A 13,397-nucleotide genomic window follows, 5' to 3' on the forward strand; every position below is an offset into this window, starting at 1 on the left:
GTCACGGGACCTACAATTTAGTTTTATCTTCTTATTATGGACTCAAAATGGAAAGAGAAAATTAAAAATTTAGCGATAAATAACCGACTATTAAAAATTTTTAGTATCCATTTAAAAAATATGCATGGTCCGTCAACTACTATGATTTGTCTATGCAACCCAGAAAACTAATTATATTGAACCCGTCTTCCCAAACATGTGTGTTTTTTTAGATCTTAATTTTTTTAATGATTTTGAGTTATTAATCTGAGTTGTGTATACATACATATAGAAAGAGAGAAACCATTTTTGACTCATGTTTTAAACATTTATATATAGAGAGAGAGAGAGAGAGAGAGAGAGAGAGAGAGAATTATTGATTCTTGTCTTAAAATATTTGTTTGAACTTTTGACAGCCATCATTCAACTTTAAAAAAAGATGAGCCTCATCTAACATTCTAACCCATAACAAATATCCCAACACTCCATCAAACCATTCATACCACTAGCTAGATCTTTAACCTTTTCAATGGCATCCCCAATAAAAACAATTGTAATTCTTGTTCAAGAAAACCGATCATTTGATCACATGTTAGGATACATGAAATCCATCAACCCCGAAATTGACGGTGTCACGGGAAAAGAATCCAACCTTTTGTCCACCAGCAACCACGAGTCGAAACGACTGTTCCACACCAACAAGGCCGGGTTCATCCAACCCGACCCTGGTCACTCTTTTGAAGCCGCTTATGAACAAATATTTGGTGTGGAATGGTCTGAGTCAGCTCGTGGTCTAACCCCTACAATGGATGGGTTCGCGCAACAAGCCGAAAAGGTCCAAGAAGGTTTGTCCGAAGTGGTCATGAGTGGGTTTGAACCGGATTCTTTACCGGTTTACAAAGAGTTGATCTCGGAGTTTGCTGTTTGTGATAGGTGGTTTTCTTCCATTCCCACTTTGACCCAACCCAACCCAACAGGTTTGCACATATTATGTGACTAATGGCCATTTTAGTAAAGTATTATTATTATTATTATTATTATTATTATTATTTTGTATATCTATGAGCAATACAACTCTCTTGAATTTAACAAAACCATGTTAATCATCCCAAAAAAGTTTCATCCTAAAACGAAATTACATGACCAAATTCTTATTATTCATTTATTAGTTGAATTGAAAAATGATCTAAGAATGCATTCGTTGAAACGGTAATTATGTTTATGATTAAACGTAATTATTTAATGATGTGATGCTATCACATTATTTTGAAAATGAGGTTTACTTTATTTATTAAGTATAGTTTTAAGTGATTTAATATACTTTTACTGTATGACATGACGTGACAGACTGTATGTTCATTCCGCAACTTCATATGGTGCAACGACAAATGATAACAAGATGATGATAGAAGGATACCCTCAGAAGACCATATTTGAATATGTGGAAGATGGTGGTTTTTCTTTTGGAATTTACTATCAGTTACCTCCTTCAACTCTTTTCTACAGGTAATTTAATTTTTTATTTTGTACATGTATATATAATTGGTTAATAGTTCAACTAGGAAATGTTACTATTTATAGAAAAGACACCACTTAACCCTAAAAAACATTCGGTATGCAACTCATCATATTCGATCATATGTATTAAAAATCATTTTATTTACGTGATCATGAACTCTCAAGGTTACACTTGCGCCTCCATTATACAACCAACTGCTCTCCACTGTCTCCACATGTTCAACTTTAAACAACTTGACCATTATAATTATCATCTAAATCTTATTTATAATAATAAATATAAGACTTTTGATATTTTAGTCATATTTTTGTTGCTTGAAAAACTATTTGCATACTTTAAGATATCTTATAAGTCAAGCGTTTATTTTGTTTGAATTATATTAATAATTCACGTACTAGCACCAAAAACACTTAAGTGGTGTGAACATCCTATATGTTTATTTTATTTTTTAAGTAAAGATTGTAATTTAAGGCATTATCTATTTTAAACAAAAGTGTGTATTATTTTAAAACGTCTTTAATAACTAATATGTAATATCAAAATTGAACAAATAAAATACAGCAAAGTAATATATTGACAAAAACAAAACCTTTATTTTAGCATCAAGAGGTTAAAATATGTTAAGTTCAAGTCTTTCCAAGAAGTTCAAAGAAGAAGAAAAAAATGCTATCATATTAGCAAGTGATGATGGCTGCTTTTAATTTAGGGATTTGGATATTTTAAACGCAAGTAGCTTTTTTTTTTCTTTTAATTATGCCGGGAAACAAATTACGAGCATTTTGGCAGCCTGTCTCAAATTTTGGCCCTACCTTCCTTTTCTTTTTGGTATTAATTAAATAAAGCCGATCTCTACTAAGGGGCTGTTTGGTAGCCTCTTAACGATTAAGAGGCTACCTCTTAATGACCCGTAACCTCTTAATGGTTAAGAGGCTATCTCTTAGTCATTAAGAGACTATGAGCCATTAAGATGTAGTCTCTTAATAACTGTTAAGAAGCTACCAAACAGCCCTTAATATTCAAATTAAAAAAAAAGTAATTCTATTAACAGAAAGTAAAAAATATATATATAATATGGTATAAAAACGAAATTAATTTATAAATATTATAAAATCTAATTATTATGTGATCTAAATTGCCAAATATTATTAAAAATGATTCAAGATTGCAATTGAATAAATTTATGTACAAAGGATATAAAAAATAAAAACCATTAAACTATTATCTGCTCGGCTAATTACAGAAATATTTGATAATTCAAAAGTTTAGGTAACACATGGTCCATTAAACGACAATTGACATTGTTGGTATCCCAACAACTGCATTATAGTAATACTTCTTCCTCCTAAGTTATAAATTATTTAATTTGTTGAAGACAATATTTTATTAGTAATCCTAGGGATAATATCAAATATTCATAAATATCTTGAACCTCTCAAATCAAATCAAGTCGATTGGTTTGGCAAATTTGAGATAGATGATGGTTTTATGGTCGAATTATATTCGTGATCCATCCATATCAGTTTTAGAAATATGTAACTATGTGCGTAGTATAATGGAAATCGTCAAACTAACCTGCCAACCAATGAAATGGCCGGTTTGACTGACCCAATCAACTCAACTGGTTTTAGTTTGTCATTTACTAAAATCTAACTCTTTGACTTAAAATTTTCGTCAAAACAGGATGAATCAGACCGCAAACACCCATGCAAAAATTTTACAAAACTCTTTGTGGATGTATGATTTAAACCTTTTCAAGTTAACATTTAGTCATGTTCTTATAATCTCAACAATTTCAACTTAAAATATTTTATTACATACAGAAACCTACGAAAGCTAAAGTACATAGACAACTTCCATCAGTTTGATCTACACTTCAAGCGACATTGCAAGGAAGGGAAACTTCCAAACTACGTCGTTGTCGAACAAAGGTATTTTGGGATCAAAGCTGTGCCAGGAAACGATGATCACCCATCACATGATGTGTCTGATGGTCAAAAGTTTGTGAAAGAAGTTTACGAAGCATTAAGATCAAGCCCACAATGGAATGAAATATTATTTGTAGTCGTGTATGATGAGCATGGTGGTTTTTATGACCATGTCCCGACACCTCATGTCGGTGTTCCAAATCCCGATGGGCTTGTTGGTCCTCCACCTTATGATTTCCAGTTTGATCGGCTCGGTGTTAGGGTTCCAGCCATCCTTGTTTCCCCGTGGATTGACCGTGGGACCGGTAAGTAAAGTTATAAGAATATTTAAGCACTTTAGTCTAAATCAAATTTGTGACACGGCACGAAAATAATATGATTCTTGGTTGTTATGTCCGACTTGTTTAACAAACGTGTCATGTTCTGGTTGACCTGAATTAAATAGGCAGGTTATGTTTGAGTTGACTTGTTTAACTCGTTTGATTATGCGAATCTACCCTACAACCCATTTAACTAGATATGTTGATCTGACAACACGTTAACAACTTGATTATAACATGTTAACTCATTTGACTTGTTTAGATGAATGGGTTAAACGGATCATGGTTGGATTACATGATTTTACGGGTGTACGGGTTATATATGGTTGATGTCTTTTACATCTACTAATTAATATAAATTTACAGTATTGCATAAGCCATCAGGTCCATACCCTACATCAGAGTGTGAACATTCATCCATTCCCGCAACGGTTAAGAAGATATTTGGACTAAAATCGCATTTAACAAAAAGAGACGAGTGGGCGGGCACATTCGAAGGTGTTGCAAGCAGGTCCACACCAAGAACCAATTGTCCAGGTACATGCATCCATCTTTAAACAAGCTCGAGCTCAGCTAGTTTACACCCCTACCCATTGTTTATACTTGTGTTACAGTTACCTTACCAGACCCCAAGAAAATGAGAGAGACGGACCCGGATGAAAATGACAAACTCAGTGAGTTTCAACAAGAGTTGGTTCAACTAGGTGCGGTCTTGAAAGGTGACCATAAACGAGACGAATTCCCTCACAAGCTAGTTGAGAATATGACTGTAGCCGAGGGTACACAATATGTGCAAGACGCGTTCAAGAAGTTTTGTGATGATTGTGAACAAGCCAAGAAGGATGGTAAAGATGAGTCCCACATTGTTTGTTTAGAGGAACCAACTATACCTCCAAAGAAAATGTCAAAAACTTTTTCTAAAAAAATATTGTCTTGTTTACTATGTGAAAATTAATGGTATTTTTTATACTAGTCATGTATCATGTTGTTTTTATTGTTTTTTAGTGTAATATTGTAATAATGTATCCATGAATATTTATTTAATTTGTTTTCAGTAAATAAAATCATATGAATTTGTGTGTTGTTACTTGTATGGTACTTCCAGGGCTGATCACAAGTTGAGATCTGAACCGAAACCGAGAAGTTTCAAAAACACAGACCGCACATTTATGGCACATTGAGACGCAGTGTCTAAAATATGTGCACCAACATTAGGCGCGATCTTGAGAGGTGCTTATTTTTATCTAAATTTTGGTTAAATGATGCTAGAAATATATGGATAAATATTTAAAAAATGATATAAATAAATTGTCTTGTGTAGTCAGATATATTAATTTTATAAAATAAAGATGTTCATGAATATATTTTATGTTGATACAAATGAAGCATATTGTGTTGACGCAAAAGAAGCATAACACCTACTTATAACAACTAACCATACTGCTGCTGATAAACTAAGCTAGTAATAGAAAATACAACTGAAAATACAACTAACATAACATAATATATTATTATATCATATATGACACTGCATACTCTAGAAGAGAACTAACACAACAAAACACCTTACTTGTATCTTTAGGTCATCAAAGTTAACTGCTGTCACTAATACTATCAAAACACGGATAGCCAAATCTGTACGTCTGCTATTGCTTTAACTTCTCATTTGATCGGTCTTTGGCTTCGGTTGCTGTTTTAACCTGCTAGCGGGAAAGTGTAGCCTGGCTTTAAGCGGGCGGGGTGCTCGTTCCTTCCGGTCATATCCTCTCACACAAACAAACCCTGAGAAAAGTGTTAAAATTATGATTTAATAAATTTTATATGTTAATATCTAAAATAAGTATTTATGTCTGTCTATACATATATATACATACCTCTCCAGAAGCATATTTGAGTTTCCTCTGTTGTCAGGCCTGACATATAAACATAAATAATGTGGTAAGTTTGGTATACATTAAAGTTGGTGTAAGTCAAAAGTTTGACTTTTTTACCCTTAAATATTGATGGTACGGATGTTCCGAAATACACTGTTCTTTTTGGTAAATTCCATAACCAAGCTCTCGGTACATCAATCGGGTTAATGCTTGACTCGTGGTCTGCAAACACCTGCAACACGATGGAAGCGTTTTTGTTTAATACAGGATGATAATATTCTTGACAACTTTAAAAAGTAAAAAAGATAAAAAGAAAATGTTACCTCATTCACTTGAAAATATGTACCGTTGAGAGGAAAACTCCCTCTATTCGCTGTTCGACATGGGATCTGTTCATGATATGCATGCAAGATTGAGATCACATAGTTATGTAATAAGATATGGTAACAACTTGAAAATCAGATATAACATTTTTATTCGCTGTTCGACATGGGATCTGTTCATGATATGCATGCAAGATTGAGATCACGTAGTTATGTAATAAGATATGGTAACAACTTGAAAATCAGATATAACATTTTTAGATTATTGTATTGGAAGATAATAAAGATATGTATATAAGTTTGTATGATGGAACAAAGTTCTAAGTCTAAACCTCATTATTATGGGTTTGGATAAAATACAAATGAAATTAACGTGCTAAACGTTAGAATCAAGTAGAGTAATTTTATATACAAGTAGAGTAATTATCATAGAGTTATATAATTACTCTTTGATGTATTTACATAATTACTCTACTTGTATATATAATTACTCTACTTGATTCTCACGTTTAGCACGTTAATTTCATTTGTACGTTAACCTTCCCCCATTATTATTGTAAACAACTTGTATTTTGTTAAACTATGTTATCGACGTATTTAAAATCAATGATTTTGTAACTTTGGATGTAAGCAAGTTCCTTAAAATATATTTGTTTTGAAAGACAACCAGGTTGTCTTGTTAGTAAGGTTTTGCTAAATGCATGTTAAAAGAATTTTTAGGGTGTTATAGTCGATAAACTCACCAGGAGGGTCCCACGAATGGTTTGGGCATTAGCCTCACGAGTGCTGATGCAAAAGAAGCATGTTTCTTGGTTGCACATTATTCCAGATTCTTGAGAGCAACATTGTCCCTCTGGTGGCTGAATAGAATCCGCGGTTTCACCTAGTAAAAAGGAACACGATTAACTTAATCAGCAATCACAAAGCCAATTATACATTGTATAATCATGTCATATTCAAATCTCGACTTCCTGCTTACCAGGTGTCCAAACCGCTAAAAGGTATGGGCAAGGATCATCAGTTTCCCGTTTGTCCAGCTGAAATTTGTGGCCCATTTGTTTAAAAACTAAAAAATTTAATATAGATGTGAATTATATATTCCTCTTAAGGTGTTCTTATCTTACCCCTTCCAAAAGCGGATGCGAGTCTGGAAGCTCATATCTGCAAAATTAATATGAAAACGCATCAAAAGCGTGAACAAATGGACATGTCATGTCAAATTAACAGTGGCTTACACTTGGTGCTCGGTTCTTAGCTGGCTGACATTTTTAAGCTTTGGTGTAGGAATTGAGGCAGCTTCCGGTGTTAAGGCGACCAGTGCCTTTGACAAGTCACATTCTCCAAGCTCCATGTGTCTTTCCATGTAAGTTTGCAAGTTTTGAGTGAACTCTTCAATGTTGAGTTTAATCATCGGGATTTCTTCTTCATCATCTCCATTGAAGTCCTCTATATCGAACACCTCTTGTTGTGTTTGTTCTGGCTCGGGTGATGCCGGCATCTCAACTATTGGTGCTTGCGTTGCAGGCACTTCAACGACAGGCCCTGCCGTTGCTTGTACTTCAACCAATGGCCCTGGTGTTTTCAGTTCTTCAATAACCGTGTTGCAGTTTTGGACTTCTGACGGTTGTTTCGGTTGCTCCGCTTGTCCACTGGTTGAAGGTAAATCTATCATCCCAATTGGATTTTGACCGTTTTTGTTGTCGGTTGCACCTGCTATACTCCCCTCTGGTGCGGGTAGCGCCAGCCTGGCACTGCAGTTTTCAATAATAAATAACTAATGAGTTATTTGAAACAATGTTGTCAGATAGATAATCGAAAACTATTAAAGAATGTGTTGCTAAAACCTTGCAAAAGCACTAGCAAAATGTCTGCATTCTCCTCTCATGGGACAAGCATTGCAATTTGGCTTGGTCTTTGTACAGAAAACCTGCAAAAGTTACAAAGTCGTGTTAGCATAAGTAGTTAACGAGATGCCTTATATATTCCGTATCTATATATTCTTACCTTTCCAAATGTTATCATCTGGTAATGCAACTCATACCTGTCAGAAACGAATAAATAATTAAAAAGTGTAATCAATGTTTCATTATTATGAAACAAACCTGAACATGATAAATGCGTGAAAACTGTTGACTTACAGAGTTTTCTGGTCAAGCTTGCACAATCTTGGCCATAAATACTTTTGAATCGTCTCCTGAACCGGATACCTGTGTACACACCATAATGTTAAGTCAGTTTATATATTATATCATTAAGTCAGAAACTTTCCATAAGTTTTAGTGCTTACAGCTCTAAAAGATGCAACTGAAGAGACTCGGGAAGTGCTTGCAAGGGTACCCATCCAAGCCTTACAGCTATACGGCCCACATTTGTGTCGACCTAAGTTTTTAAAACTAAATATCAGAAACAACATCTTAAAGTGATTTGAGTATCTCTCAAGTATAATGCTTACCGGGAAAGCAAGATGATGAAGCGTTAAAAGTCGGATACATTCGACACTTTTTAATCCCAAACCTGCGAAGCTTAGCAGATACTCCCTAAAATCAAAGAATTTTTTTTTAAATAAATGCTAATTATGACTTTAACTAGAATGTTTAATTAATTTCAACATTGTACTTACTTGGCTTTGTCGGGTGGAATATCTCTTAACCATTCAAGATCAGTGCTTCCATGGTCTCTTACTAGCCGGTCAAGCATGTCCTGTGTCACGTAAGCAACATCAGCATCTGCATTTGCTTTATGAAAAAGTTTAAATAGTTGAAATGTGTTACATATAAGAGTAACAGGTTTGGTACATGTGGTCTTCAGTTTGTAACATGTTTGGGATCTAACACTAACTTTTATTAAAAAAAATTGTTATATTTTTAAAAATGACAATTTACCCTTGTAGCTAATTACATTTATACTAGACCCCAGATATGTTACAGACGTAAAACATAAGGACTATTTGTGTAATTTGTTAAAAGGGTAAAATTGTCATTTTCATAAATTTAACATAATTTTCAACAAAAGTTTTGTCAAAGCACATGGACCATTTATCTAATTAACTCTAACTACAATTACATAAGTTGCATTTTTAACATCCAATTTTGACCCGTTTGACTTTTCCATTTTAGCCAAGTACCCATTTGACCTGGTATAGGCAAAAGCCCATACGGCCAGATCATCAGCTAAAATTGCCACCTGTCATTTATTTATAATAATATATAAATGTTCATTATGGAACGAAGAAATCGGTACCTTAATTCTCTCAGCAAGCCTAAAATGCATTCCCCTTTCCTTAATTGCCTCAGCAACATCATTTATACTCGCTGCCCTTATTGCCTCATAGTCCATTGAATCCGTTGCGTTCGGTGATCTCTCCCGCTCTCGTTTGACTACATCTTCAAATAGCTTACTCCAGTCAAAATTACTCTTTGACTTTCCAGTTTTCTCCTTTTTAACTTTAGAAGAACCCTCATCCGCACCGTTAGTTTTATTATTATTAAAGTCAACTACTTTCTGTACCGACTCTTCTGAGACTTCAACTATGTTTTTATCCTTATCAACCGTAAAACTCTCAGTTGAGAGATTTTTATTGTCAAGATCTTGTTGCACCTTGCAGCAGTGACTGTTGGCTGATTCTTGTGAACTTATTGTGTTGACCACTTGACACATAGTTGGACTTTGAAAGTCAACTACTTTCTGCATCGAATCTTCCAAGGCTTTAACGGTTTTATCCTTACCGACTATAAAACTCTCTGTTGAGAGATTTATTTTTTCATGATCTTGCTGCACCATGCAGCAGTGACTGGTTGCGGATTCTTGTGAACTTATTGTGTTGACCACTTGACACATAGTTTGACTTTTATTATGAAAGTCAACTACTTTCTGCACCGATTCTTCCAAGGCTTCAACTATGTTTTTATCCTCAGTGGTTTTACAAGTTTCTGTTGATGAATTTATTGTTTTGAGATCTTGTTGCACCATGCAGCAGTGACTGTTTGCTGATTCTTGTGAACTTATTGTGTTGACCACTTTATCCATAGTTTGATTATGAAAGTCAACTACTTTCTGCACCGATTCTTCCGAGGCTTCAACTATGTTTATTCCCTTAGCGGATTTAGAAGTTTCAGTCAAGAGATTTATTTTTTCAAGATCTTGTTGCACCATGCAGCAGTGACTGTTTGCCGGTCCCTGTGAACTTATTGTGTTGACCACTTGGCCGATAGTTTGATTATAAAAGTCAACTACTTTCTGCACCGATTCTTCTGAGCCTTCAACGATGTTTTTATCCTTACCGGTTGTAAAACTCTCTGTTGAGAGATTTTTATTTTCAAGATCTTGTTCCACCATGCAGCAGTGGCTGGTTGCTGATTCTTGCAAGCTTATTGTGTTGACCACTTGACCCATAGTTCGACTTGCTGATTCTACTGATATCCCACTTTCTTCACTTACACATTTTTCATGAACCCGTGTAGATTCTTGTGTGTAGAGTATCTCTAAGGAACCGGGCCCACCGACATTAGCTTCGCACTCGTCTTTTTGTTCCTCAGGTTTATCCATGCAGCATGTGTCTGCAGAATTCTGTGAAGAGGCTATTTCAACAGCTTCTGCGTGATTTGTAATTTTTTCAAATGACTCGGCGACTTCACATTCTGATTTTTCATTAAAGTCGACACTTACAAGACAGCTTTTAGAAAACTCATCGTTATTCACAACTCTTTCATCGACTGGTTCACTTCCGGTGTTTTCCTTGAGGGGAAACCGTGCAGCAAGTGACATAAAAGCCGAACTGCGATGGCGATTAAAGGTTAGTTTTTTTTTATCGCGATTGAATTTATTTTTATTTTAGTGTATCTTACCTGGATAAGTGGTCTGAAACATTTTGAGTGAGGAAAACCCCGACCACTGAATCTAAAACCGATCCTTTCCACGGAGAGAACCGCCTATCCCCTGCAAAACTTACATTTTCACAAAAATGCTATATTTAACTCTAAAATCATTAAAAAAAGTTATAATCTTTACCTTGTACAAGATGCATTCTTGCTATAAACGAATCCGCACGTCCACGAAATACTCTGCGTTCTTCTTCCCACCATTTTGCCTTATCCTCATCGTTCCCGTCAACGCCTTTACTATTAATATCTTCCAATAAAAGCATCCAGACTCTATTTGTCTCATCGTCAAGGTCAACTTTAGGACGATGCTTGGTTTTCTTAATTGGATTGAACATATTATAAGGAACAAGGCTTCCGCCATGTTGGTATACAACAAGAGCATTCTTCTCATGGTATCCCGCATCACGGTTGATATGTAACTGCTCAAATTGTCTAATCAATGCATCGATACCATATATGCTTCGATTATAACCTGCATTTTATAAAACAAGACGTTATGTTAGTTTTCGAAAAATGAATTCAATATATTCACTAGTCAATGTGAAGTATACAATACCTAAGTGGTTATAATAAAAAGAAGCAGCCATGGCTTGTTTCTTGTTCTTTATATTACTGACTCGGAAACCAGCAACATTGGACTCTATGTACGTATGCTGCTGTTGATATCCACCAAATGTAACCATGTCCTGCTCGGTTATTTTCTTTCTGGAATTCTGACCTAGTGCCTGATTATAGCCGTGTTTTGGCATTTCGGGCGCCTTTCCTTTATTATTGTTGATTGCATATGATTGCATGTTACAGTTGTAATCGGTGTACAATGACAAAAACGACTCCAAATTGTCACGGAACATTCCCGCATTATGCGCATTACAAAGTTTAATTTCATCAACCGATCTCTGTGCTTCATCTAACTTATTGCACACACTTGTGCTGCATCCGGGCTCGTTTGGACTTGGTAAATGACTCGGTACTTTGTCATGAGTTTCTTCTAAAAAATTAATCTTACATTTTGCTTTCGTGTACTGCCTTTTCACACTCTTCGGTGGCAGCTCGGGTTTGCTAGGAGTGATTGGGCTCGGGGACCCGGCTTCATGTATTTTTTGGTAATTTTCCACCACTTCGCTAGTCTCCGTGCTTGTTTTATCAACCATTACGTCTGCCTGTTTCTCAGATTCGTCAAAGTCAATCTTCCTTTTACACGTCTTCTTGGTTTCTTGGTCCGGGCTCGGATGTACGCCGCCACCTGTTTCATCCACACCGGGCGTTGTTGGTGACTTTTCAACCACCTTTCTTCTAACATATTTCCTCTTCCCGGTTGTGGAACCATCGGGCTTCGGCGTCGTGGGCTTTGGTGTCGCGGGCTTTCGGGCTCGTTTGGGCGTACCTTCTGTAACCACTTTCGGTCGGTGCTTTCGTCTTTTCTGCTTCGGTTGTGATGTTCCGTTCAAATTGGTCTGTTCACTCAACCCCTTCTCGGAGTCTTTATTCGTCTCCACAACATCTTTACCTTCTGCAAGATTCATATTTTTTCCCGGGTCCGGTGTCAGTGGCGTGAACTGCAACGACAAACCCGTTTTTACTAGCGGATCCGCCATCATTTGTGGCGGCAAATTAAGATCACATAAATAGTCCATCCGCCCACCTGCACCGCCACACACAAATTCCAAATTATTTATATACATTTACCCAAAACTAAAATACAATGCTTACATGGTTGCGTTTGGGCGGCTGTGACCGCACCACCACCACCACCGCCTGCATTCGCCATCGCAAGCAGATCCGTACACGATATACCACTCCACGCCTCATAACTTTTACTCGCCGACCCGAATTTACCAAAAACAGCATCATCAAACGGACTTTCAAGCCAAGTTTTATACATCAAGCTCGGGTCAACCCGACCCAGCTTATCCGGTGTCATCGGAGCATAACCCGCCTCATTTCGAGTAAATTGATTACCTTTTCCACCTTCTCCACTTTCTAATTCACCATCAATCCCATTTCCAAACATTATTCTACACAAATAACAAATTCACCCCAAATTAATATAACTAATTACACCAATTAATTCAAATTCATGCAAATTAAACTAATTTAACCAATACCCACAAATTCTAACCTTCAGATCTTTCAATACAAAAAAAAAAAAAAAACATATTAATATTAATATTCATTAGCCGGAATAAAAGTAAAATAAGAGATTAATAACCTGAGTGATCTGAGATCGGAGATCTAATCCAGTCGGTGATGATGAAGTTAATAATAATATTAATATTGGGAATTGAAGAGTTTGTTGTTTGATGAGAGAGAATAATATTATAGAGATAAGGTGAGGAGGAGCATAAAGTAGAACAAGTCTATTCATGGCTACTTACTTTTTTCCAGAAGTATATGTTGATTTTGTTTGTTTCGTTAAATGGGTTTGCGGGAAACAAGCTGCGCAAACTCCAGTGAAGTACTTATATGTTTGGGAGTTTGTTTATGACAATAAACAAAATCCTATTATTAACTGTTTTTGATGTTTTGAAAACAGTTATATTTGGTTTGTTGTTGTTGCTGCATCACTTTCATTAAAGT

General features: G+C 35.7%; 2 protein-coding genes across 2 annotated transcripts; one reads left to right on the plus strand and one right to left on the minus strand.

The window, feature by feature from the left end:
- The first annotated feature begins 393 nt into the window (after nt 1-393).
- LOC143621766 (non-specific phospholipase C3-like) lies at nt 394-4,827 on the plus strand. The gene is made up of 5 exons (XM_077093092.1): nt 394-947; nt 1,323-1,485; nt 3,319-3,728; nt 4,110-4,280; nt 4,358-4,827. Exons 1-5 carry the CDS (start codon nt 509-511, stop codon nt 4,696-4,698), a joined length of 1,524 nt encoding a protein of 507 aa, XP_076949207.1. The 5' UTR covers nt 394-508; the 3' UTR covers nt 4,699-4,827.
- A 391-nt stretch (nt 4,828-5,218) lies between these two features.
- Nucleotides 5,219-13,194, minus strand: LOC143621765 (DNA glycosylase/AP lyase ROS1-like). The gene is made up of 20 exons (XM_077093091.1): nt 13,030-13,194; nt 12,531-12,835; nt 11,377-12,462; nt 10,948-11,292; nt 10,785-10,875; nt 9,181-10,714; nt 8,561-8,640; nt 8,393-8,477; nt 8,228-8,319; nt 8,079-8,147; nt 7,945-7,981; nt 7,785-7,867; nt 7,176-7,691; nt 7,065-7,101; nt 6,920-6,977; nt 6,684-6,823; nt 5,941-6,006; nt 5,735-5,849; nt 5,618-5,656; nt 5,219-5,525 (listed from the first exon to the last, which is right to left on the minus strand). Exons 2-20 carry the CDS (start codon nt 12,829-12,831, stop codon nt 5,398-5,400), a joined length of 4,902 nt encoding a protein of 1,633 aa, XP_076949206.1. The 5' UTR covers nt 12,832-12,835; nt 13,030-13,194; the 3' UTR covers nt 5,219-5,397.
- Between the last annotated feature and the right edge of the window lie 203 nt (nt 13,195-13,397).

The sequence above is a fragment of the Bidens hawaiensis genome, unplaced genomic scaffold (genome assembly GCF_021521415.1).
Source record: "Bidens hawaiensis isolate Kalapana, Puna unplaced genomic scaffold, B.hawaiensis_p1.1 tig00002935_1, whole genome shotgun sequence".
Lineage (NCBI taxonomy): Eukaryota > Viridiplantae > Streptophyta > Magnoliopsida > Asterales > Asteraceae > Bidens > Bidens hawaiensis.